Source organism: Rhinoraja longicauda, chromosome 20, assembly GCF_053455715.1.
Source record: "Rhinoraja longicauda isolate Sanriku21f chromosome 20, sRhiLon1.1, whole genome shotgun sequence".
Lineage (NCBI taxonomy): Eukaryota > Metazoa > Chordata > Chondrichthyes > Rajiformes > Arhynchobatidae > Rhinoraja > Rhinoraja longicauda.
In genome coordinates, this window is record NC_135972.1 from 3,474,934 (window position 1) to 3,502,495 (window position 27,562).

At 49.8% G+C, this 27,562-nt stretch overlaps 2 protein-coding genes across 3 annotated transcripts in view; one reads left to right on the forward strand and one right to left on the reverse strand.

The window, feature by feature from the left end:
• Positions 1 to 1,887: 1,887 nt before the first annotated feature.
• On the forward strand, positions 1,888 to 10,576 carry tspo (translocator protein). 2 transcript variants are annotated; one of them, XM_078416758.1, is made up of 5 exons: positions 1,888 to 1,906; positions 3,839 to 4,025; positions 6,461 to 6,599; positions 9,327 to 9,645; positions 9,855 to 10,576. In XM_078416758.1, the coding sequence occupies exons 2-4, from the start codon at positions 3,847 to 3,849 to the stop codon at positions 9,495 to 9,497; spliced, it is 489 nt and encodes a 162-aa protein (XP_078272884.1). In that variant the 5' UTR covers positions 1,888 to 1,906; positions 3,839 to 3,846; the 3' UTR covers positions 9,498 to 9,645; positions 9,855 to 10,576. The 2 variants fall into 2 exon arrangements, with proteins under 2 accessions (XP_078272884.1, XP_078272881.1); XM_078416755.1 differs by lacking the exon at positions 1,888 to 1,906 and adding an exon at positions 1,948 to 2,076.
• An 8,160-nt stretch (positions 10,577 to 18,736) lies between these two features.
• b4galnt3b (beta-1,4-N-acetyl-galactosaminyl transferase 3b) overlaps positions 18,737 to 27,562 on the reverse strand; it is a 71,484-nt gene continuing 62,658 nt past the window's right edge. Inside the window, exons 16-19 of the mRNA XM_078417455.1 lie at positions 26,582 to 26,654; positions 24,772 to 24,925; positions 21,956 to 22,082; positions 18,737 to 20,821 (exon numbers count right to left, since the gene is read on the reverse strand). Of these exons, the coding sequence (XP_078273581.1) occupies positions 20,728 to 20,821; positions 21,956 to 22,082; positions 24,772 to 24,925; positions 26,582 to 26,654 (448 nt within the window). The 3' untranslated portion in view covers positions 18,737 to 20,727. The remainder of the gene's footprint in view (positions 20,822 to 21,955; positions 22,083 to 24,771; positions 24,926 to 26,581; positions 26,655 to 27,562) is intronic.

Here is a 27,562-nt window from a genome sequence, read left to right on the forward strand (position 1 = left end):
ATGATTAAATATTCATATAATAATAGTTATGAACCGAATAAAAAGTATAAAAAACAAACCGCAGCCTTCTTTTATATTTCAAAAACAAACATAGTTTATTCCTGGAAATGATTTACAGGAATAAATGATTTTTTCCAGCCATTTGGAAGCAAACCTGTTAGAATTTAGGGACTCTAGCTAAGAGCTTCTTCTTCTCATACATGCCATACATTGGCGTTTTGTGCTTTTGTCCACGTCAGCACAAATCCCTGTAAAGGTTTGCAGCAGAACCTCAACAGGCGAAGGACAAGTAAGTCCCATGCATTGCAATGTCTCAAGACCATATTATCTGGGTACAGTCACATCCAGGGGAGGTGGGTGCTGGAAACCTGCTCCATTGGAATCAGCAAAGATTGACACAAAATGCTGGATTAACTCAGCAGGTCAGGCAGCATCTCAGGAGAGAAGGAATGGGTGACCCGAAACATCACCCATTCCTTCTCTCCTGAGATGCTGCCTGACCTGCTGAGTTACTCCAGCATTTTGTGAATAAATACCAGCATTAAAGGACGTACTTTTAGGAAGGAGATGAGGATAAATTTCTTTAGTCAGAGGGTGGTGAATCTGTGGATTCTTTGCCACAGAAGGCTGTGGAGGCCAAGCCAGTGGATATTTCTAAGGCAGAGATAGGTAGATTATTGATTAGTGCGGGTGCCAGAGGTCATGGGGAGAAGGCAGGAGAATGGGGTTAGGAGGAAGAGATAGATCAGCCATGATTGAATGGCGGAGTAGACTTGATGGGCCGAATGGCCTAATTCTACTCCTGTCAATTTATGACTTTATACGACCTAATGCATTCAAGAGAGAGCTAGATAGAGCTCTTAAGGATAGCGGAGTCAGGGGGTATGGGGAGAAGGCAGGAATGGGGTACTGATTGAGAATGATCAGCCATGATCACATTGAATGGTGGATCAGTCTGAAGAAGGGTCTCGACCCGAAACGCCACCCATTCCTTCTCTCCTGAGATGCTGCCTGTCCTGCTGAGTTACTCCAGCATTTTGTGAATAAATACCTTCGATTTGTACCAGCATCTGCAGTTATTCAGGATAGGATTCAGGATATCTTTATTTGTCACCCGCAGTCCAACAATAAGAGCAATAAAATAAGCAAATTACACCACCCCAACCAACACAAAACACACAAAAAAGAAACATCCATCACAGTGAGTCTATTTTCTTACACCACACATTGAATGGTTGGCTCGAAGGGCCGAATGGCCTCCTCCTGCACCTATTGTCTATTGTCTATCTACAGACCGACACAAAAAGCTGGACAGGCAGCATCTCTGGAGAGAAGGAATGGGTGAGAACCTTCTCCAGACTGCACAGTTCCTCCCCAATCTCTGCTCCCCTGTGACTGTGCATTGACTTGCAGCATTTTAGACAATAGACAATAGGTGCAGGAGGAGGCCATTCGGCCCTTCGAGCCAACACCGCCATTCAATGTGATCATGGCTGATCATTCTCAATCAGTACCCCGTTCCTGCCTTCTCCCCCTGACTCCGCTATCCTTAAGAGCTCTATCTAGCTCTCTCTTGAATGCATTCAGAGAATTGGCCTCCACTGCCTTCTGAGGCAGAGAATTCACAACTGAAAAAGTTTTTCCTCATCTCAGTTCTAAATGGCCTACCCCTTAATTCTTAAACTGTGACCCCTTGTTCTGGACTCCCCCCCCCCCCCCCCAACATTGGGAACATGTTTCCTGCCTCTAACGTGTCCAACCCCTTAATAATCTTATACGTTTGGATAAGATCTCCTCTCATCCTTCTAAATTCCAGTTTTTATTTTACTTTTTTCTGCAGCTGACCCAGGCAAAGGACAGGCCTGTGCTGACACAGGCAATGAACAAGACGAAGTTCTTGTGCAATGTGAGTGGGGAGGAGGAGGGGAGGGGGAAGTGTAGTGTTGTGTAGTGTTGTGTTGTGTGTGGTGCAGGGAATCAGCCACTGCTGGAGCCGGGCGGGACCCAGCGCGATTGACGACGGTGCAATTGATTGCGAGCATTGAGTTTGGAGGTCACAGCGGAGAAACTTGCCTGGTAGGAATCCATGCCTGTGTTTTATGGCAGCGCCTGGACTTCCCTCTTTAAACAACCTCTGTGCTTTATTGCCACTGCCTTGCCCAGCTCTCAGGTGAAGGTTAGAGACTGGAGCTTCTAGCCTTCAGCGTTGAGTAGAAGTCGCATAAGCTTCCAAAGTGTGGAGGGAGGAGAAAGTGCAGGCAGTGGCGGCCACAACAGTTAGTCCCTCACCTCTGTATCTCTCCCCCTCCCTGACCCTGACCCTGACTCTCAGTCTGAACAAGGCAGGGTCTCGACCCATCCATTCCTTCTCTCCACAGATGCTGCCTGTCCCAGTGAGTGAGTGAGTGAGTGAGTGAGTTACTCCAGCATTTTGTGTCTTGTATTCGGTTTAACCCCAGCACCTGCTACAGTTCCTTCCCACACACACACTAGCTGCACAGTGCTGGACAAAACTCAGACTGCTGTGAAAATATGTTCCATAACTAAGCCAGGGTGCTGTCCCATGCACATCGACCCCCATTTGCGGACATTGGACTTTGTCTGGGGAACTGAGGCGTGACCATGCTGAGAGCTAGACTCTGCATTCCTCCCACTTGCTCTACCTGCTGTATTGGAATTTGATTTGATTGTATCTGTGTGGAGTGTTATCAATAGGTGCAGGAGGAGGCCATTCGGCCCTTCGAGCCTGTACGCACCACCATTCACTGTGATCATGGCTGATCATTCTCAATCAGTACCCCGTTCCTGCCTTCTCCCCATACCCCCTGACTCCGCTATCCTTAAGAGCTCTATCCAGCTCTCTCTTGAATGCATTCAGAGAATTGGCCTCCACTGCCCTCTGAGGCAGAGAATTCCACAGATTCACCACTCTCTGAGTGAAAAAGTTTTTCCTCATCTCCGTTCTAAATGGCCTACCCCTTATTCTTAAACTGTGGCCCCTTGTTCTGGACTCCCCCAACAGGTCAGGCAGCATCTCTGGAGAACATGGATAGGTGACGCTTTGGGGTGGGGACATACATATGTCCTGAAACGTCACCTATCCATGTTCTCCACAGATGCTGCCTGACCCGTTGAGTTACCTCAGCAAAGATAAACACAAAATGCTGGAGTAACTCATTGGGACAGACAGCATTTCTGGAGAGAAGGAATGGGTGTCGTTTCGGGTCGAGACCCTTCTTCAGACTGAGAGTCAGGGAGAAGGGAAACGAGAGATATAGAAGATAAATAGAAAAAATGAATGAAAGATAAGCAAAAAGCAACGATGATCATAGACAGGTGGAACCTTTCCAGCACATTGCTCCTTTCACTTGTGAACTAGCATCTGCAGTTCTTGTGTCTGCAAGCTCACACGATCTGTTTTTACATGTAAAATGTTGCATTTATTCTGAGATATTAAGTTTTCTTGAAAACCTGGATGGTTAAATGCTTCGGGTAGGAAGGAACTGCAGCTGCTGGTTTAAACGTAAGATGGACACAGAGTGCTGGAGTAACTCAGCGGGTCAGGCAGCATCTCTGGAGAGAAGGAATGGGTGACATTTTGGGTCGAGACCCTTCTTCAGACTGAGAGTGCATGTCTTTCAGTCATTTGTTCTATATATCTCTCTACATCACTGTCTATATCTCTTGTTCCCCTCTCCCCTCAATCTCAGTCTGAAGAAGGGTCTCGACCCGAAACGTCACCCATTCCTTCTCTCCAGAGATGCTGCCCGACCCGCTGAGTTACTCCAGCTGTTTGTGTCCGTCTTTGGTCAAATGCCTCTGTTTCTGTCTCTTTCAGACCCCAGGATGCCATCAACGTGGGTACACGCCTTCGGTTTCACCGTGTTACCACACACGGGAAGCGTATTTGGTTGGGCTTACCACAAGGAGGTCAAAGGCTGGTACGCCGGCCTGAAGAAGCCATCTTGGTGTCCACCTGACTGGGTGTTTGCTCCGGTCTGGATGACGCTGTATACGAGCATAGGGTACGTGACGGCATGATCAACCGCTCCACGTGGCGCCGCGCAACCTCTCCACGTGGCGCCGCGCAACCTCACCACCTAGTCAGGGATAGCAGCAGGATTAGTCCACTCGGCCCATCAGGATTCTTGATCAGTACGGGTGTCAGGGGTTACGGGGAGAAGGCAGGAGAATGGGGTTAGGAGGGAGAGATAGATCAGCCATGATTGAATGGCGGTGTAGACTTGATGGGCCGAAAGGCCTAATTCTGCTCCCATCACTTACGAACATACAAAGTCCATTCTGCCATTCAATCATGGCTGATCTCAGCCTCCTAATCCCATTTTCCTGCCTTCTCCCCATAACCCTTGACACCCGTTCTAATCAAGACTTGTCTTGATTAAATGGATTAAAGGCAGATAAATCCCCAGGGCCAGATAGGCTGCATCCCAGAGTGTTTAAGGAAGTAGCCTCAGAAATAGTGGATGCATTAGTGATAATTTTTCAAAACTCTTTAGATTCTGGAGTAGTTCCTGAGGACTGGAGGGTAGCTAATGTAACCCCACTTTTTAAAAAGGGAGGGAGAGAGAAAACGGGGAATTATTAGACCAGTTGGCCTAACATCGGTAGTGGGGAAAATGCTAGAGTCAGTTATTAAAGATGTGATAGCATTACATTTGGAAAGTGGTGAAATCATCGGACAAAGTCAGCATGGATTTACCAAAGGCAAATCATGTCTGACGAATCTTATAGAATTTTTCGAGGATGTAACTAGTAGAGTAGATAAGGGAGAACCAGTCGATGTGTTATATCTGGACTTTCAGAAGGCCTTCGACAAGGTCCCACATAGGAGATTGGTGTACAAACTTAAAGCACACGGTATTGAGGGTTCAGTGTTGAGGTGGATAGAAAATTGGTTGGCGGACAGGAAGCAAAGAGTAGGAATAAACGGGTCCTTTTCGGAATGGCAGGCAGTGACTAGTGGGGTACCGCAAGGCTCAATGCTGGGACCCCAGTTATTTACAGTGTATATTAATGATTTGGACGAGGGAATTGAATGCAACATCTCTAAGTTTGCGGATGACACGAAGTTGGGTGGCAGTGTTAGCTGCGAGGAGGATGCTAGGAGGCTGCAGAGTGACTTGGATAGATTAGGCGAGTGGGCAAATGCATGGCAGATGCAATATAATGTGGATAAATGTGAGGTTATCCACTTTGGCGGCAAGAACAGGAAAGCAGAGTATTACCTGAATGGTGACCGATTGGGAGAAGGGGAGATGCAACGTGACCTGGGTGTCATGGTGCACCAGTCATTGAAAGCAAGCATGCAGGTGCAGCAGGCAGTGAAGAAAGCGAATGGTATGTTGGCATTCATAGCAAGAGGATTTGAGTTTAGGAACAGGGAGGTTGTGCTGCAGTTGTACAGGGCCTTGGTGAGACCGCACCTGGAGTATTGTGTGCAGTTTTGGTCTCCTAACCTGAGGAAAGACGTTCTTGCCTTAGAGGGAGTACAGAGAAGGTTCACCAGATTGATCCCTGGGATGGCGGGACTTACATATGAGAAAAGACTAGATAGACTGGGCTTGTACTCGCTGGAATTTAGAAGACTGAGGGGGGATCTTATAGAAACATATAAAATTCTTAAGGGGTTGGAGAGGCTAGATGCGGGAAGATTGTTCCCGATGTTGGGGGAGTCCAGAACCAGGGGTCACAGCTTAAGGATAAGGGGGAAGTCTTTTAGGACCGAGATGAGAAAACATTTCTTCACACAGAGAGTGGTGAGTCTGTGGAATTCTCTGCCACAGAAGGTAGTTGAGGCCAGTTCATTGGCTATATTTAAGAGGGAGTTAGATGTGGCCCTTTTTGCTAAAGGGATCAGGGGGTATGGAGAGAAGGCAGGTACAGGCTACTGAGCTGGATGATCAGCCATGATCATATTGAATGGCGGTGCAGGCTCGAAGGGCCGAATAGCCTACTCCTGCACCTATTTTCTATGTTTCTATGTTTCTATGTTTCTATCTCTGCCTTAAAGATATCCGCTGACTTGGCCTCCACAATCCTCTGTGGCAATGTTCCACAGATTAACTACCCTCTGACTTCGAGCCAGCACCGCCATTCACTGTGATCATGGCTGATCATCCACAATCAGTAACCCGTTCCTCCTCACCTCCTTTCCAAAAGAGCGCCCTTTAATTCTGAGGCTGTGCCCTCTGCTCCTAGACTCTCCCACCAGTGGAAACATCCTCTCCACATCCACTCTATCTGTGCCTTTCAATGTTCTGTAAGTTTCAACGAGCTTCCCCCCCTCAACCTTCTAAACTCCAGTGAGTACAGGCCCAGTGCCGACAAACGCTCATCATATGCTGACCCACTCATTCCTGGGATCATTCTTGTAAACCACCTCTGGGCTCTCCAGGGCCGATTACTATCTTGGACTAACTCCGTGGTATTCCATGCACAGTTACGGCTCCTATCTGGTGTGGAAGGAACTGGGAGGATTCACTGACGAGGCGCTGGTCCCTCTGGGTTTATACGGAATACAACTCCTTTTCAACTGGGCATGGACTCCCATCTTCTTCAAGGCCCACAAAATGGGCTGGGTACGTATACAACCGCTATTCAGCACTAATATATATATCGCTTTATTGAAGAGGACACCAATGTATTCAACCACTGACTTATCAAATGGGACCCCCGTAAATTGAGATACAGTAAACAGGGGACCCGGTGTGGGGGGGGGAGAGAGAGAACAAAGGAGGACCTGGCGTGGGGGGGAACAAAGGAGGACCTGGCGTGGGGGGGGGGGGGGGGGGGAGAGAACAAAGGAGGACCCGGCGTGGGGGGGGGGGATCAAAGGAGGACCCCGGCGTGGGGGGGGGGGGGAACAAAGGAAGACCCGACGTGGGGGGGGGATCAAAAGAGGACCCCGGCGTGGGGGGGGGGGGGAATCAAAGGAGGACCTGGCGTGGGGGGGGAACAAAGGAGGACCCGGCGTGGGGGGGGGGGGGGGATCAAAGGAGAACCTGGCGTGTAATACATTGTAACTTTGTCGCTGCCCTTCCTGTGGCGACTCTTTGCATACCTTGGGTGTTCAAAGAATCTCACTGTGACTCGTCACATGTGACCACAGAGTATCAGTCCATCCATCCACTCGTCCACTCACTCACTCCCCCCTCACTCACTCGCTCACTCACTCCCCCCCTCACTCACTCACTCACTCCCCCCCTCACTCACTCACTCACTCCCCCCTCACTCACTCCCCCCTCACTCACTCACTCCCCCCTCACTCACTCACTCCCCCCTCACTCACTCACTCACTCACTCCCCCCTCACTCACTCACTCACTCCCCCCTCACTCACTCACTCACTCCCCCCTCACTCACTCCCCCCTCACTCACTCACTCACCCCCTCACTCACTCACTCCCCCCCTCACTCACTCACTCCCCCCTCACTCACTCACTCCCCCCCTCACTCGCTCACTCACTCCCCCCTCACTCGCTCACTCACTCCCCCCTCACTCGCTCACTCCCCCACTCACTCACTCACTCACTCCCCCCTCACTCACTCACTCCCCCACTCACTCACTCACTCACTCCCCCCTCACTCACTCACTCCCCCCTCACTCGCTCACTCACTCCCCCCTCACTCACTCCCCCCCTCACTCGCTCACTCACTCCCCCACTCACTCACTCACTCACTCCCCCCTCACTCACTCACTCCCCCCTCACTCACTCCCCCCTCACTCGCTCACTCACTCCCCCCTCACTCACTCACTCACTCCCCCACTCACTCACTCACCCCCCCCTCACTCACTCACTCCCCCTCACTCGCTCACTCACTCCCCCACTCACTCATTCACTCCCCCCTCACTCACTCCCCCCTCACTCGCTCACTCACTCATTCAGAATACGTCTCTACAGTAAATTGAGAAACAAAATAAAATTCATCCAAGGACATTATAAGGGGTGGGGGCCTGGAACACGCTGCCAGGGGTGGTGGTGGAGGCAGATACTATAGGCTTTTAGCTAGGCAGACATTGTGGGCTGAAGGGCCTGTGCTGTACTGTCTGGGATGATGCATTTCACACAGCTCCATTCACAGGTAATCAAGGACCAGTCTCACCCTGGTCACTCCCTCTTCTCCCCTCTCCCGTCGGGCAAGAGGTACAGAAGTGTGAAAACGCACACCTCCAGATTCAGGGACAGTTTCTTCCCAGCTGTTATCAGACAAATGAACCATCCTCTCACCAGCTAGAGAGCGGTCCTGACCTCCCATCCTCTCACCAGCTAGAGAGCGGTCCTGACCTCCCATCCTCTCACCAGCTAGAGAGCGGTCCTGACCTCCCATCCTCTCACCAGCTAGAGAGCGGTCCTGACCTCCCATCTACCTCATTGGAGACCCTCAGACAATCTGTAATCAGACTTTACCTGACTTGATCTTGCACTAGATGTTATTCCCTATTACCCTGTATCTGTACACTGTGAACAGCTCGATTGTAATCATGTAGTCTTTCCGCTGACTGGTTAACACGCAACAAAAAAAGCTTTTCACTGTACCTCGGTACACGCGACAGTTAAGGTAAACTAAACTTGTATTGACCGAAGATAGACGCAAAATGCTGGAGTAACTCAGCGGGACAGGCAGCGTCTCTGGAGAGAAGGAATGGGTGACGTTTTGGGTCGAGACCCTACTTCAGATTAAAGAAGGGTCCAGTCTGAAGAAGGGTCTTGACCCGAAACGTCACCCGTTCCTTCTCTCCAATGGACGCTGCCTGTCCCGCTGAGTTACTCCAGCACTTTGTGCCTATTTTCGGTGTAGACCAGCACCTGCAGTTCCTGTCTACGCACTTCTTCAGATGGGTCGTGTTGTTTTTTTTTTTAATTAATTTTTTTTTTTTTAAAGCATATGTACAAATAATAATAAACGACAAACTGGTTATAGAATTCTTACATAGCTTCAATTTTCAAATTTTTTAAGAAAAAATAAAAATGAAAAGAGACTGAAAAAAAAAGACTATAAACTAATAGAGAGAAAGCAAAGAAAAAAGAGAATTACAAACATAAAGATTATGGGGATAGAACCGGGAGTTAATGAGTATAGTTGTACATCCAACCCTAAACTCAAGTTTTAGATTTAGTTTTACATTTTAGTTTTGTGACAAACCCATTTACTTTTTTAGAAATTCAATAAATGGAGACCATATTTAAAAAAAAATAGATCTGGTTTGTCAATTAAGGCAAACCCTTATTTTTTCCAAATGCAAGGTCTCAGTCATTTCGTTAATCCACATTTTAATTGTGGATTGTTGTTGTTGTCGTTGCTGCAGGCTTTGGTCGATCTGCTGTGCGTGTACGGGACAGCGACGGCCACCACGGTGGCTTGGTACGGCATCAGCAAGCCCGCTGCCCACCTGATGCTGCCCTACATGGCCTGGCTGACTCTGGCCACAGCTCTCAACTACCGCATCTGGGCAGACAACAAGTGCAAGAGGGAGTAGTGTCACTCAACACACTGCAACCACGCGTTCAGCTCCACTAACGGACGGATGAATGCGTCAACATCACCCCAAAACGCCACCTCTCCATGTAGTGTAAGAAAATAACTGCAGATGCTGGTACAAATCGATTTATTCACAAAATGCTGGAGTAACTCAGCAGGTCAGGCAGCATCTCGGGAGAGAAGGAATGGGTGACGTTTCGGGTCGAGACCCTTCTTCAGACTGATGTCAGGGGGGCAGGGCCCGCCCCGAAACGTCACCCATTCCTTCTCTCCCGAGATGCTGCCTGACCTGCTGAGTCTCGACCCGAAACGTCACCCATTCCTTCTCTCCCGTGATGCTGCCTGACCTGCTGAGTTACTCCAGCATGTTGTGGATAAGCCACCTCTCCATGTCATGTGTTCATAGGCTCATCGTGATGGGAGCGGAATTAGGCCGTTCGGCCCATCGAGTCTACTCCGCCATTCAGTCATTGCTGATCTATCTCTCCCTCCCAACCCCATTCTCCTGCCTTCTCCCCATAACCTCTGACACCCGCACTAATCAAGAATCTATCTATCTCTGCCTTAAAAATGTCCTCCAGAGATGCTGACTGACCCGCGGAGTTGCTCTTTGTAGACAGACACGGAGTGCTGGAGTCACTCGGCGGGTCGGGCAGCATCTGTGGAGAAAAAGGATAGGTGATGTTTCAGGTCGGGGCCCTTCCTCAGACTGGGATTACATTCTGAGTCGCTCTTTGTGCCTTTTCTTGTTTTGAATTGTCTGCTCAGGACATATGAAAAAAAGACACAAAGTGCTGGAGTAACTCAGGTCAGGCAGCAGCTCTGGAGAACATGGATCTGAAGAAGGGTCCTGACCCAAAATGTCATCTGTCCATGTCCTCCAGAGATGCTGCCTGACTAGCTAAGTTACTCCAGCACTCTGTGTGTTTTCCTCATGATTCCAGCATCTGCAGTTCCTTGCGTCTACCTTGTACCCTGCTTGTCATGTGTGGAGTGTGTTTAACTTCATTCTTGCCTCCCATTTGATTCAGGAGAGTTTTATTGCAATGAAAATAATTAAAGAGAAATTAAAATGTCGACATGGAGATCCTTTTGTTAATATAAATCTCAGTGTTTTCTTTTGCCCAATTCATGGAAGCCAGAGAAAGCTGTACAAGAGTCAAGTCTAGAGATGGTGACAATCTTGCTAACCAGCGCGCAAAAAAACGATTTCCCTGGCCTTTAATGCACATCATAATAAAGGAACCAAATAATCAGGGTGGCGCAGTGGTAGAGTTGCTGCCTTACAGTGCTTTCAGCGCCGGAGACCCGGGTTCAATCCCCACTACGGGTGCCGTCTGTACGGAGTTTGTACGTTCTCCCCGTGACCTGCGTGGGTTTTCTCCGAGATCTTCGGTTTCCTCCCACATTCCAAAGACGTGCAGGTTTGTAGGTTAATTGGCTTCAGTAAAAATTGTAAAAGTGTCCCTAGTGTGTGTGTGTGTGTATAGGATAGTGTTAGTGTGCGGGGATCGCTGGTCGGCATGGACTCAGTGGGCCGAAGGGCCTGTTTCCGCTCTGTATCTCTATACCAAACTAAACTACCTCCTCTGGCAGCTCGTTCCATATACTTACCAGCCTCTATTTAAATATACACTGCAACAACTGAGCAAAGGGAAGGCTAAAGTATTAGAGATAGCAAAAGAAAGAAAGAAAACGTCTCTGCTGGATGAAAAACAACACAACAAAAACACAGTATAGAAACAAGGAAGAAGGGTCCCGACCCAATCCATGTCACCTGCCCATGTTCTCCAGAGATGCTGCCTGACCCGCTGAGTTACTCCAGCACTCTGTGAAACGTCACCTATCCATGTTCTCCACAGATGCTGCCTGACCCGCTGAGTTACTCCAGCACTCTGTGAAACGTCACCTATCCATGTTCTCCACAGATGCTGCCTGACCCACTGAGTTACTCCAGCACTTTGTCTATCTTCAGTGCATCTGCAGTTCCTTCCTACACATTTGCCCCACCCCCCGCCTTTCTGTCCAGTTCTCTCCCCCACTACCCCTCCACCCCCCCATTACAGTCAGTCTGAAGAAGGGTCTAGACCCATAACACCACCTGTCCATGTTCTCCACAGATGCTGCCTGATCCGCTGAGTTTCTTCAGCACCTTGTGATCGGTCACATTACTGCATGATAAATCCTGCTGGAGCTTTATATTCTGGACTGCTTGCTTTACTCCACAAGAATGCACGTCTTTCTTTCCAAGTAGATTGGAGCGGGAGTGGGATTCTGCTGATTCCACAGATGATTTATCAGTGTTTCACTGACACAATGCTTCCACTGAAATACTTTCAGCATCACGTGTATTTCTTGATACACATTGATACAGCGTTGTTCTTGATACACCCAGGCCTACATTTACTCCATTGGCTGTCAATTTAATGTTTGGCGTGTAGGGACTAGGCTAGGGTCGCCAACTGTCCCGTATTAGCCGGGACATCCCGTATTTTGGGCTAAGTTGGTTTGTCCCGTACTGGTCCGCCCTTGTCCCGTATTAGTAGGGTTGCCAACTTCCTCGCTCCCAAATACGGGACAAAGGGTGACGTCACCGCCCCGCGCCCCACGTGACCTCACCCAGCCAGCGGTCACGTGCTCCCGGCCCGGGCGGCCGTCATTGGGGTGGACTTTGAAACGGGGTTTGTTTTATGACTTACAAGTCATTTTAGTTCATGTTACACAGGGACAGGGCAACAGAGGAACAGGCCCTTCGGCCCACTGTGTCCGTGCCGATCATGAGGCCAGGTTAAACTAATCCCCTCTGCCTGCACGTGATCCATATCCCTCCCTCCCCTGCATATCCACGTGCCTACCCAAAAGCCTCTTCAACACCACCACCACCACCCCTGGCAGCACGTTCCAGGCCCCCAAGCCTTTGTTAAAACATCTTGCCCGCACATCTCGTTTCAACGTTTCATCTTAAAGCTGAATCAAGTTTCCAAAAAATATATGGCCGGCTCGGTGGCGCAGCAGGTAGAGCTGCTGCCTCACGGCACCAGAGGCCCAGGTTCAATCCCGACTACGGGCGCTGTAAGAAAATAACTGCAGATGCCGGTACAAATCGAAGGTATTTATTTCACAAAATGCCGGAGTAACTCAGCAGGTCAGGCAGCATCTCAGGAGAGAAGGAATGGGTGACGTTTCGGGTCGAGACCCTTCTTCAGACTGATGTCAGGGGGGGCGGGACAAAGGAAGGATATAGGTGGAGACAGGAAGATAGAGGGAGAACTGGGAAGGGGGAGGGGGAGAGAGGGACAGAGGAACTATCTAAAGTTGGAGAAGTCGATGTTCATACCACTGGGCTGCAAGCTGCCCAAGCGAAAAATGAGGTGCTGTTCCTCCAATTTCCGGTGGGCCTCACTATGGCATTGGAGGAGGCCCATGACAGAAAGGTCAGACTGGGAATGGGAGGAGGAATTGAAGTGCTCAGCCACCGGGAGATCAGGTTGGTTAAGGCGTACTGAGCGAAGGTGTTGAGCAAAACGATCGCCGAGCCTGCGTACGGGTGCTGTTGTACGTTCTCCCCGTGACCCGCGTTGGTTTTCTCCGGGTGCTCCGGTTTCCTCCCACACTCCAAAGACGGGCGGGTTTGCAGGTTAATTGGCTTTGGTCTTTGACATTTCCGCCCTGGATGAAAGGCTCTGACTGTCTACCCTGTCTATGCCTCGTATCATTTGATTCGCAAATACGCCAATTTTTTCCCCCCAAAATCTGCTTCGTCAATTATGCTGCCAGCATTTATGAAACTCTGTGACAGTTTGATAGAGTTGACCACTTGAACTTTAGACTTTAGAGATGCAGGGAGGAAACAGGCCCTTCGGCCCACTGAATCCGTGCTGTCCTGCAATCACCCCGCACGCCAACACTATCCTGCACACTGGGGACCATTTACAATTTAACCAAAGCCAATTAACCTACAAACCTGCACGCCTTTGGAGTGTGGGAGGAAACCGGAGCGCCCGGAGAAAACCCACGCGGGTCACGGGGAGAACGTACAAACTCCGTACAGACAGCACCCGTGGTCAGGATGGAACCCGGGTCTCCGGCGCTGCATTCGCTGTAAGGCGGCAACTCTACCGCTGCGCCACCTTATTTGTAAACATTTGATTCAGCTCAGTCCTGACTCTGAGTCGCACTTGTGTGGAGCTCTCTCCCCCCCCCCCCCGTGTGTGGAGCTCTCCCCCCCCCCCCGTGTGTGGAGCTCTCCCCCCCCCCCCCGTGTGTGGAGCTCTCTCCCCCCCCCCCCCCCGTGTGGAGCTCCCCCCCCCCCCGTGTGTGGAGCTCCCCCCCCCCCCCCCGTGTGGAGCTCTCTCTCTCCCCCCCCCCCCCCCCGTGTGTGGAGCTCTCTCTCCCCCCCCCCCCCCCCCCCCGTGTGTGGAGCTCTCTCTCCCCCCCCCCCCCCCGTGTGTGGAGCTCTCTCCCCCCCCCCCCCCGTGTGTGGAGCTCTCTCTCCCCCCCCCCCCCCCCCCCCCCGTGTGTGGAGCTCTCTCTCCCCCCCCCCTGTGTGTGGAGCTCTCCCCCCCCCCCCCCCCCCGTGTGTGGAGCTCTCTCCCCCCCCCCCCCCCCCCCCCGTGTGTGGAGCTATCTCTCTCTCTCTCCCCATGTGTGTGTGTGTCTCTCTCTCTCTCTCTCTCTCCCTCCCTCTCCCCCCTCTTCCTCTTCCCCCCCACTTCCTCTTCCTCTTCCCCCCTCTTCCTCTTCTCCCCTCTTCCTCTTCTCCCCTCTTCCTCTTCTCCCCTCTTCCTCTTCCTCTTCCCCCCTCTTCCCCTTCCCCCCTCTTCCTCTTCCCCCCACAGGGACCAGCTGCCCAACGTGGAACAATCTGCTCCAATTCACTGTGATTATCACTGGGATCACATAGAACTGGTGCGAACGGGTGTCTTCAGTCTGAAGAAGGGTCTTGACCTGAAACGTCGCCCATTCCTTCTCTCCAGAGATGCTGCCTGTCCCGCTGAGTTACTCCAGCGTTTTGCGTCTTATCTTCGGTTTAAACCAGCATCTGCACTTCCTTCCTACACATTTCCTCCGGCCGTTCTGGTTTCCTCTCACATCCCAAAGACGTGCGGGTTTGACGGTTAATTGGCCTCTCTGTGAGTGTGCAGGGAGTGGGTGAGAAAGGGGATAACACATAGAAAATAGGTGCAGGAGGAGACCATTTGGCCCTTTGAGCCCAGCACCGCCATTCATTGTGAGCATGGCTGATCATCCACAATCAGTAACCCGTGCCTGCCTTCTCCCCATATCCCTTGATTCCGCTAGCCCCTAGAGCTCTATCTAACTCTCTTTTAAATTCATCCAGTGAATTGGCCTCCGCTGCCTTCTGCAGCAGAGAATTCCACAAATTCACAACTCTCTGGGTGAAAAAGTTTTTTCTCACTTCAGTTTTAAATGGCCTCCCCTTTATTCTTAGACAATAGACCACAGGCGCAGGAGTAGGCCATTCGGCCCTTCGAGCCAGCACCGCCATTCAATGTGATCATTCTCAATCAGGACCCCATTCCTGCCTTCTCCCCATACCCCCTGACTCCGCTATCCTTAAGAGCTTTATCTAGCTCTCTCTTAAATGCATTCAGAGAATTGGCCTCCACTGCCTTCTGAGGCAGAGAATTCCACAGATTTACAACTCTCTGACTGAAAAAGGTTTTCCTCATCTCCGTTCTAAATGGCCTACCCCTTATTCTTAAACTGTGGCCCCTTGTTCTGGACTCCCCCAACATTGGGAACATGTTTCCTGCCTCTAACGTGTCCAACCCCTTAATAATCTTATACGTTTCGATAAGATCCCCTCTCATCCTTCTAAATTCCAGTGTATACAAGCCTAGTCGCTCCAGTCTTTCAACATATGACAGTCCCGCCATTCCGGGAATTAACCTAGTAAACCTCCGCTGCACGCCCTCAGACTGTGTGTGGCCCCTGGTTCTGGACTCCCCCGACATTGGGAACATTTTTCGTGACAACTTAGAACTAGTGTGAACGTTGTGGTCAAATTGTCGGCAAGGAATCGGTGGGCCGAATGGCCTGTTTCCATGCTGTATCTCCAAACTACACTGCACATTTACAAGATACAGTGCAGTGATAAGGGGTAAATCTGCACCCACTTATGCAGTGGATCATTCACCTACCAGTGGTTGTTGAAGAGAAGGCGTAATAAATAACACATTCAATTAAAAATAAGTATTTTATTCCCAGAAACCATAATTACACATTTTTTTATTACAATTTCACAGAAATCATCATCCCTTCATCCCAGCATTGTTAAAGATTACACCACATTTTACAGGTACAGTTTAAAAACAAATTCTACATTGAAAAGGGCTTTTCCTGAAAAGGGTTTCGAACAATAAAAAATATTCCCACAACATTACCGAACAGTGAGTGGCCAGGGTAGAGTGGACGTGGAGAGGATGTTTGCACTAGTGGGAGAGTCTAGGACCAGAGGGCACAGCCTCAGAATTAAAGGACGTTCCTTCAGGAAGGAGATGAGGAGGAATTTCTTTAGTCAGAGGGTGGTGAATCTGTGGGATTCATTGCCACAGCTGGCTGTGGAGGCCAAGTCAGTGGATATTTTTAAGGCAGAGATAGATTCTTGATCAGTGCGGGTGTCAGGGGTTATGGGGTGAAGGCAGGAGAATGGGGTTGGGAGGGAGAGATAGATCAGCCATGATTGAATGGCAGAGTAGACTGATGGGCCGAATGGCCTAATTCTGCCCCTATCACTTATGACCTTATGAGCACTAATGGTTCTTCCAGTCTCCCTCTGTGATTTACGTACCCGAGATGAGTTTGAAAAGTACCTAATTTCCTCACATCCTATTAGTGTTGCCAACTGTCCCGTATTAGCTGGGACATCCTATATTTTGGGCTAGATTGGTTTGTCCCGTACGGGACCGCCCTTGTCCCGTATTAGGCCCGCGGGCCGCTGTCGGTCAGGACAGTGTAGGCTAACGGGGAGCGGGGCCGAGTGTGTTTGCCTAACGGAGGTTGTGTAGCAACCCGCCTCCCGGCCCGGGCGGCCGCCATTGGTGGAGCGGGAGCACGTGGCCGCTGGCTGGGTGAGGTCACGTGGGGCGCGGGGCGGTGACGCCACCCTGTCCCGTATTTGGGAGTGGGATAGTTGGCAACCGCTACGTCCTATGTCCATAGAAAAATAAATGCTGGCACGATGTGTGAGCGTTATCTAAGGCCAACCGCTGAGGTACTTGGTTACTAACAGTGCAGCAACAATGCTTCTACATCCTGCATGTTTATTCACCTATAAATGCAACCAAGCAAATGGTCGCAACCTAAAGTATTAAGTGGTCCTCAAAGAAAAAATATATATATATGGTGCGGTAAGGCAGCCTGGCTGTGTGTGAATCAGTAAACAAACTGCTGGGAAGACTCAAAGGGTCGGGCAGGGTCTGTGGAAGTTTAGTGTAGTTTAGAGGGATAGCAGGGAAACAGGCCCTTCGGCCCACCGGGTCCATGCCGACCATCGAACACCCGTTCACACCAGTGCTGTGTTATCCCACTTTCCCATCCATTCCCTACACACTAAGGGGCAAGATGTGTATTTTCGGAGGTAGAGTTCGGGGACAGGGCCAGTGTATGCCTGGAACAGGGAATGTTCGACGTACCCCACAAAGTGGCAGGCAAAGGTCAGTCTGAAGAAGGGTCTCGACCCGAAACGCCATCAGTCTGAAGAAGGGTCTCGACCCGAAATGTCGATCAGTCTCAAGAAGGGTCTCGACCCGAAACGTCACCCATTCCTTCTCTCCCGAGATGCTGCCTGACCCGCTGTGTTACTCCAGCATCTTGTGTCTACACTAAGGGGCAATCTGCAGATGGGGCAATTAACCTACAACCCCCGGCACATCTTTGGAATGTGGGTGGAAACGCAGGTCACGGGGAGAGCGTGCGAACTCCACCCACACAGACAGCGCCGGAGATCGGGATGGAAGCCGGGTCTCGGGCTTCTTGAGGCAGCGGCTCTACCCGCTGCGCCACTGGAGGGAAGCTCGACGTATGGGTCAAGACCCATCAGAATTGGTGCAGGACCCTGATCTGAAACGCTGGCTGTCCCTTTTTGCCTCCACAGATGCTGCTCGGCCCACTGGCTCCCCCAGCAGTGTTTGTCGCTCCAGTGACTAGCATTCGCAGATGCTTGGATCACCAGAGAACTGAACCAAACCCAGAGGCCCTCCTGCCAGGACTGTTTTGCACGACCCTTCACATATACATACAGAGTCATCCAAAGGTTGCAGTGTTTCATTGCATCGTTTTGAATAAAATCCCTTCATTGCAAAACTGCACACAGTACTCCAGGTGCGGTCTCACTAGGTCCCTGTACAACTGCAGAAGGACCTCTTTGCTCCTATACTCAACTCCTCTTGTTATGAAGGCCAACATTCCATTGGCTTTCTTCACTGCCAGCTGTACCTGCATGCTTCCTTTCATTGACTGATGCACTAGGACACCCAGATCTCGTTGTACGTCCCCTTTTCTTAACAACACCATGCAGATAATACTCTGCCTTCCTATTCTTACCACCAAAGTGGATAACCTCACACTTATCCACATTAAACTGCATCCGCCCACTCACACAACCTGTCCAAGTCACTCTGCAACCTCATAGCATCTTCCTCGCAGTTCACACTGCCACCCAGCTTTGTATCATCTGCAAATTTGCTAATGGTACTTTTAATCCCTTCATCCAAGTCATTAATGTATATTGTAAATAGCTGCGGTCCCAGCACCGAGCCTTGCGGTACCCCACTAGTTACTGCCTGCCATTCTGAAAGGGACCCATTTATCTCCACTCTTTGCTTTCTGTCTGCCAACCAATTTTCTATCCATGTCAGTACCCAACCCCCAATACCATGTACTCTAATTTTGCCAAGGAATGGGTGATGTTTCCGCTCAGAAGAAAGGTCTCGACCCTAAACGTCACCCATTCCTTCTCTCCAGAGATGCTGCCTGACCCGCCGAGTTACTGATTAAATTCATATTATTGATTCAAAATAAAATCTTATTAAATTAAATGATTTTAAATCATCATTCAAAATAAAATCATGTTGTTAAGTTAAATGATTTAAAATCATGATTCAAAATAACATCATGTTATTATATCATTTTAATTCATTACTCAAAATAAAATCATGTTGTTAAATTAAATGATTTAAAATCATGATTTAAAATACAATCACATTACTAACTTTAAATTACTATTGTAACTTTAAATCATATCAATTTATAAGAAATCCAGTTTACTGGTAATTGTCACCAGTAATTTTAACACTTCATACAGGGACTTGAAATTCTTGGAAAGGTGGACAAACTGAAACAAAGTGCAGTCCACCGCCGATTGTCCACCACCCTTGGTACAGTCTGTCGATAGACGATAGACAATAGGTGCAGGAGGAGGCCATTCGGCCCTTCGAGCCAGCACCGCCATTCAATGTGATCATGACTGTTTCCACACTATCACTCTATGACTAGTGTAGCTGGGACATGTTGGGCGGTGTGGGCAAGTTGGGCTGAAGGGCCTGTTTCCACACTGTATCACTCTATGACTTGTGTAGCTGGGACATGTTGGGCGGTGTGAGCAAGTTGGGCTGAAGGGCCTGTTTCCACACTGTATCACTCTATGACTAGTGTAGCTGGGACATGTTGGGCGGTGTGAGCAAGTTGGGCTGAAGGGCTTGTTTCCACGCTGTGACCTAGCTCTAGTCCCACATGCAAGTGTTTGTGCACACTCGGTACTTTGGGATGGGAGGGGGGATGTCTGTGAGCAGTCTCCAGTGGGACTTGGAGATGCTTTGTGGTTTCCTGCTGAGAGCAGCGTGCGGCACGGTGGCGCAGCGGTAGAGTTGCTGCCTCACAGCGCCAGAGACCCGGGTTCCATCCTGACTACGGGTGCTGTCTGTACAGAGTTTGTACGTTCTCCTCGTGACCTGCGTGGGTTTTCTCTGGGATCACCAGTTTCCTCCCACACTCCAAAGACGTACAGGTGTGTAGGTTAATTGGATTGGTAATAATTGTAAATTGTCCTTAGTGTGTGTAGGATAGTGTTGGTGTGCGGGGATCGCTGGTCAGCACAGACTCGATGGGATGAAGGGCCTGTTTCCGTGCTGTATCTCTAAACTAAACTAAACTAAACCCTAGTAATTGCAACTGAATTCTCTCGTTGTTTTGCAGTACCTGCCAAATTATTTCCTGAATCTGGGAGCTTTGCTTTGGTTAGAAAACCTTCGAATAAGTGTTGCAAGAATGCTCAAGACATTAGAGGTTTATCTTTCACTAGGAAACATATAAGTTCGGCTAACTTATACCATAACCCAGAATTGCCTATTTTAATTTTACAATAGTGTGATCTCACCTCAGAATTATTGTTAACACAATTTACTCCAGGTTAAACCAACTTTGGGCTGTATAGCACTGATAAATACTTTTAAAAAAAACATACAATCCAAATTCTAGGCGCACTTATCCAATCTTACCGAATAGATTGCTAAAATGTTAATTAAAATGAATACATCTTCTCGAGAATAAAACCACAGAACATTAAAATAAAAAATAATCAATAGTTCGTCCTTTACCCAAAATTCGAGCACTTCACTTTGGAAAAAAGTTAGCTTCCAATTGAGCCTTGTAATTCATTCCACCGGAAGGAGAAACGTGGAAGGTTTGTAGGTTATTGTGTGAGTCCTGGGAGTAGTGAAAGGCACATGGGTATTTCACAGGGGGTGCAGTAAATCTCAGCAGCCACGAATCCGATGAAGCCACACAGTGGCTGAGAACTGAGCAGAGGACGTTATTCGAAGCGTAATCCCTGTTGGGAGTTCAGCGTGACGTCAATCACTGGCTCCGTGGGAAAGGACAATCTGCTTCACTGGACTGCAGCGTGACTCCCCTCTGAGGCCCCAACAGCATCATGGTATTGCTTTGAATAAAAAAATAGATATCGTTTTCTAGAAAAAAATTTGTCACCACTTACAAACAAGACTGGAGAGTGGTCCTTTATAATATTTCCTTTCGCCAGGGGATCAGAAGACCGTTAGTAGCCTGAGAATTGTGAGCAGCAAATGCACTGATTTCAGATGCACCTTCCGTTGAACTTCACTTGTTTCTGGAGAGGGCAGTTCAGTCCCCCTGATGGATAAAGTGCGTGTGGTTCAGGCTTCCGACAGTCACCATGGTTTCCCCCCTTATTTGTTGTTCCACATGCCACGTTTCGTGTGGAAATAATGGAAGAAGTTCCTCATGTATAATCTCTCCACTTCCAACCCAGCTTCGAAAATCCTGCAAACAACCACAAAAAAGGGCAAAAAAATAAATCATGTTACTTTTGATTTAGTTTAATTTAGAGATTAATTAAATCTCTGAATGTGCATGTGAATGTGCATGTGAATGTGCATGTGAATGTGCATGTGAATGTGCATGTGAATGTGCATTCACCCCGCACATTAACACTACCCTGCGCACACTCAGGACAATTCACATTTACAACCAAGCCAGTTAACCTACAAACCTGTACGTCTTTGGTGCAGTTGTAGAGTTGCTAGCTCACAGAGCTGGAGACCCGGGTTCAATCCTGACTATGGGCGCTGTCTGTACGGAGTTTGTACGTTCTCTCCGTGACCTTTTTCTCCGGGTACTGCGGTTTCCTCCCACACTCCAACGACGTACAGATTTGAAGGTTAATTGGCTTTGTAAAACATTAAAATGTGTCCCTAAAGTGTGTAGGATAGTGTTAGTGTGCGGGGATCACCTGTCGGTGCGGATTCGGTGGGCCAAAGGGGCCTGTTTCCACGCTGTATCTCTAAACTACAATGACTTTTAACTTTCAGAACAAAACAACCAGGTGAAATGGCACAAGGGTGAGTTTCACAACTAAAGGGGCAAATTCAAAATGACCTTTGCAATTAGGGTTGCCAACTGTCCCATATTAGCGGGGACATCCCCTATTTTGTGCTAAGTTGGTTTGTCCCGTATGGGACCGCCCTTGTCCCGTATTAGGCCCGGGGGGGGGGGGGGGGCACTGTAAGCCAGCACACTGTCGGCCCGGACACTGTAGGCCCGGGGGCTGCTGTAGGCCCCACACTGTCGGCCCGGACACGTGTAGGCCCGGGGGCTGCTGTAGGCCCGCACACTGTCGGCCCGGACACTGTAGGCCCGGGGGCTGCTGTAGGCCCGCACACTGTAGGCCCAGGGGCTGCTGTAGGCCCGGGCACCGCTTAATGGAGGTTGCATAGCAACCCGCCTCCCGGCCCGGGCTGCCGCCATTGGTGGAACGGGAGCACGTGGCCGCTGGCTGGGTGAGGTCACGTGGGGCGCGGGGCAGTGACGTCACCCTTTGTCCCTTATTTGGGAGTGAGGAAGTTGGCAACCCTAACTTAGAGCAAGTTTGCATTGATGTTTGACGGCATCTATTACCTGTCCAGTAGTTCCCAGTCCTCACCCCCCCAGCGATCACGATATTCCTTTGTGTTCATCCCACCAATTCTGTTAAGATCGGATTTGTAGATTCCCAGCAATCCAAAGCCGTTCATTTCCCAGTACCCTGCAGATTTGCAGTGAATCATGTTCCAGTTTAGTTTATTGTCACGTGTACCGAGGTACAGTGAAAAGCTTTTGTTGCATGCTAACCAGTCAGCACAAAGACAATACACGATTACAATCAATCCATTTACAGTGTGTAGATACATGATCAGGTGCAAGGTAAAGCCAGCAAAGTGCTCGCTGGAGTTTAGAAGAATGAGGGGGGACCTCATTGAAACTTACAGAATAATGAAAGGCCTGGATAGAGTGGATGTGGAGAGGATGTTTCCACTGGTGGGAGAGTCTGGGACCAGAGGTCACAGCCTCAGAATTGAAGGGCGTTCTTTTAGGAAGGAGATGAGGAGGAATTTCTTTAGTCAGAGGGTGGTGAATCTGTGGAATTCTTTGCCACAGAAGGCCGTGGAGGCCAAGTCAGTGGATATTTTTAAGGCAGAGATAGATAGATTCTTGATTAGTATGGGTGGCAGGGGTTATGGGGAGAAGGCAGGAGAATGGGGTTTGGAGGGAGAGATAGATCAGCTATGATTGAATGGCAGAGTAGAGACTTGATGGGCCGAATGGCCTAATTCTGCTCCAATCAGTTACTTCACACAAGTACATCCCCTGGGCCACAGGAATCGCATGTTACTGATTAAATTTACATTACTGATTCAAAATAAAAATCTTATTAAATTAAATGATTTTAAATCATCATTTAAAAATAAAATCATGTTGTTAAGTTAAATGATTTTAAATCATGATTCAAAATAAAATCATGTTATTATATCATTTTAAATCATGAATCAAAATAAAATCATGTTAAATTAAATGATTTAAAATCATGATTTAAAATACAATCACATTACTAACTTTAAATTACTATTGTAACTTTAAATCATATCAATTTATAAGAAATCCAGTTTACTGGTAATTGTCACCAGTAATTTTAACACTTCACACAGGGACTTGAAATTCTTGGAAAGGTGGACTAACTGAAACAAAGTGCAGTCCACCGCCGATTGTCCACCACCCTTGGTACAGTCTGTCGATAGACGATAGACAATAGGTGCAGGAGGAGGCCATTCGGCCCTTCGAGCCAGCACCGCCATTCAATGTGATCATGGCTGATCATTCTCAATCAGTACCCCGTTCCTGCCTTCTCCCCATACCCCCTGACTCCGCTATCCTTAAGAGCTCTATCTAGCTTCTCTTGAATGCATTCAGAGAATTGGCCTCCTTCTGAGGCAGAGAATTCCACAGATTCACAACTCTCTGACTGAAAAAGTTATTCCTCATCTCCGTTCTAAATGGCCTACCCCTTATTCTTAAACTGTGGCCCCTTGTTCTGGACTCCCCCAACATTGGGAACATGTTTCCTGCCTCTAACGTGTCCAACCCCTTAATAATCTTATACGTTTCGGTAAGATCTTCTCTCATCCGTCTAAATTCCAGTGTATACAAGCCTAGTCGCTCCAGTCTTTCAACATATGACAGTCCCGCCATTCCGGGAATTAACCTAGTAAACCTACGCTGTCCAGTCCACTGCCGATTGTCCACCACCCTTGGTCCAGTCTGTCCAGTCCACTGCCGATTGTCCACCACCCTTGGTCCAGTCTGTCCAGTCCACTGCCGATTGTCCACCACCCTTGGTCCAGTCTGTCCAGTCCACTGCCGATTGTCCACCACGCTTGGTCCCGGAGCCTTTCTGGATTATACGTGTTGCCAGACCAACAGAGGTCGCGGCCTCCGAGAGGAGTCTCACGTTACCGGGACGTTCCACCTAGGCCGCTGAGGGGAGGGGCCAAGATACCGGCCGGCCGGAAAGGATCTGCCGGCTCGGGCCGGGCCGGAGTTGCACAGCCCCAGCTGCAGGGGGCAGAGTCCACCCGCCGATCGGCCGCGAGAGTCCCGGTGAGGTGGGGATCAGCCGCCTCTCCCGGCCCTGGGGCACGTTGTTGTCGGGGGGGGGGGGGGGCTTCCGGAGGGGGATTTCAAGCGCACTCTCATGATTTTGTCCGGATTAAAGGAGGTGCGGGACCACCGATTGCCGGGACATCGGTGGTGGAGCTGTGTTGGTACCGAGGGCTCTTTGCTGCTAAATCCAACAAGTGCACTCTGAGCTGCATTGGTTCCTAACCTACACAACCATAAAGACATCAGACCAGAATTAGGCCATTCGGCCCATCGTGCCTGAGCAAAATTATTTTCCCTCTCAACCCCGTTCCCCAACCTTGTCCCTGTTACCTCCGACATCCTGACTAATCACGAAAAAATACGAGGTCTTTCTCCCTGCATGAACCTGCATTTCTGTCTGCATTGGTAAGAAATAACTGCGGATGCCGATTTAGACAATAGACAATAGGTGCAGGAGGAGGCCATTCGGCCATTCTCAATCAGTACCCCGTTCCTGCCTTCTCCCCATACCCCCTGACTCCGCTATCTTTAAGAGCTCTATCTAGCTCTCTCTTGAAGGCTCTCTCTTGATTTACACCGGAGATTGACACAACATGCTGGAGTAACTCAGCGGGGCAGGAGAGGGTGAAGAGGAGGAGAGGGTGAAGGGGAACAGCTGACGAGCCCCTTCCTCAGATGCTGTCCTGACCCAGGGAATCACTCCAGTAACGCTGTAAAGCAGCATCTGCCGTTCCTTGCATCGAGCCAAGCGTTAGATTGACCGGACGGTGTTGGTACGTTCCCCTGTTTGGACCCACCATCAGGTTCTTGTGCTGACGCGCCACAGTTCAACCTCATCACTATCGGGGCAAAGGCCATCTTCCCCTCCACACAGTGCTTCCTGATGCTGTCGATTAAGTACGGCGGGAAGTTTATGTGCAGGTCACAGAGGAATATTATGCTGTGTTCATCCTGGAATTAAAATGGTAAATGTTATGTTAAATGTTATTTTGTGTGTTCTGTTGCTTTTTAATTGGTGTGACTGTAGGGCAAATGTCCCGTATTAGGCCGGGGGGGGGGGGGGGGCACTGTAGGCCTGGACACTGGAGGCCTGGACACTGTAGGCCTGGACACTGTAGGCCTGGACACTGGAGGCCTGGGGGCCGCTGTAGGCCCGGACACTGTAGGCCTGGACACTGTAAGCCCGGACACTGTAGGCCTGGACACTGTAGGCCTGGACACTGGAGGTCTGGGGGCCGCTGTAGGCCCGGACACTGTAGGCCTGGACACTGTAAGCCCGGACACTGTAGGCCTGGACACTGTAGGCCTGGACACTGTAGGCCTGCGGGCCGCTGTAGGCCTGGACACTGTTGGCCTGGACACTGTAGGCCTGGGGGCCGCTGTAGGCCTGGACACTGTAAGCCTGGACACTGTAAGCCTGGACACTGTAGGCCTGGACACTGGAGGTCTGGGGGCCGCTGTAGGCCCGGACACTGTAGGCCTGGACACTGTAATCCCGGACACTGTAGGCCTGGACACTGTAGGCCTGGACACTGTAGGCCTGCGGGCCGCTGTAGGCCTGGACACTGTTGGCCTGGACACTGTAGGCCTGGGGGCCGCTGTAGGCCTGGACACTGTAAGCCTGGACACTGTAGGCCTGGGGTTCGCTGTAGGCCTGGACACTGTAGGCCTGGACAGTGTAGGCCCAGAGGCCCCCTAACGGAGGTTACGTAGCAACCCGCCTCCCAGCCCGGGCAGCCGCCATTGGTGGAGCGGGAGCACGTGGCCGCTGGCTGGGTGAGGTCACGTGGGGCGTGGGGCGGTGACGTCACCTTGTCCCTTATTTGGGAGTGAGGAAGTTGGCAACCCTACACCTCACAGGCTATGGGACAGTTGCCAGGTAAACCCAAGGAATGCTGTTGGAGACCAGACTGGCGGAGGTGCCATCCATCAAAGAATTATCAGCACAATTTTCAAACCACAATCCACAAATTTGCCAAAACAAAGAAATCTCTGGCAAAATGCCAATTGCTGCTTTAAACATGAAGCAACTTCAGTAAGCGCAGCGGTAGAATTGCTGCCTCACAGCGCCAGAGACCCGGGTTCCATCCCGACTACGGGCGCCGTCTGTACGGAGTTTGTACGTTCTCCCCGTGACCTGCGTGGGTTTTCCCCGAGATCTCCGGTTTCCTCCCACACTCCAAAGACGTGCAGGTGTGTAGGTTAATTGGCTTGGTACAGATGTAAAATTGTCCTTGGTGTGTGTAGGATAGTGTTAGTGTGCGGGGATCGCTGGTCGGTGCGGACTTGGTGGGCCGATGGGCCTTGTTCCGCACTGTATCTCTAAACTAAACTGAACATCGGAATGTGCAACAGAGATTCTTTAAGGAAAGCAACTTAATTTCCCAAATTCTTGCCTTTGTAGGTGTAATTTGACAACAGATGAACATTGTACAAGGTATTGTGTGTTCAATGTTCGGATGAAGGCTGGTGGAAACCAGCATCTGCAGTTATCTTCCACAGTCATGATGGAACCCTGGTGTCTGGCGCCGAGAGGCAGCAGCTCTACCCGCTGCACCACTGTACGTTCAACGTTATGATGACATTTGGCACGTTATCCTTTCTTACCTGTATTACATCAATTCCTGACTGCAAGCCAGCTGATCGCTCAAAGTTCCCGTCCCGTCTCACGTACTGATACCTGTGTAGAAATCACAATCGCACGTTAGACTTTGCTTTTCCTTCACAGCTCACTGCCCGAAATCATTATGTTCAGGGAATCGAGACACAAGTAACTGCAGATGCCCGAATCTTGAGCAGAACACAAAGCGCTGGAGGAACCCAGCGGGCCAGGCAGCATCTGTGGAGGGAATGGATGGGTGACGTTCTGGGTCGGGGCCATTCAGATTCCATTTCCCTCCACAGACACTGCCTGACCCACTGGGTTCCTCCAGCACTTTGTGTCCTGCTCAAGGCTCCCAGCATCTGCAGTTCCTTGCATCTCCATTTTACCGCTGGAGGAACTCAGTGGGTCAGGCAGCATCTGCGGAGGGAATTCTTGCTATTGAGGGCGTGCAGCGTAGGTTTACTAGGTTAATTCCCGGAATGGCGGGACTGTCATATGTTGAAAGACTGGAGCGACTAGGCTTGTATACACTGGAATTTAGAAGGATGAGAGGAGATCTTATCGAAACGTATAAGATTATTAAGGGGTTGGACACGTTAGAGGCAGGAAACATGTTCCCAATGTTGGGGAGTCCAGAACAAGGGGCCACAGTTTAAGAATAAGGGGTAGGCCATTTAGAACTGAGATGAGGAAAAACTTTTTCAGTCAGAGAGTTGTGAATCTGTGGAATTCTCTGCCTCACAAGGCAGTGGAGGCCAATTCTCTGAATGCATTCAAGAGAGAGCTAGATAGAGCTCTTAAGGATAGCGGAGTCAGGGGGTATGGGGAGAAGGCAGGAACGGGGTACTGATTGAGAATGATCAGCCATGATCACATTGAATGGCGGTGCTGGCTCGAAGGGCCGAATGGCCTCCTCCTGCACCTATTGTCTATTGAATGAACGAAAGGATGGACCATATTTTGGGTGGAGGGACCTTGGTCAG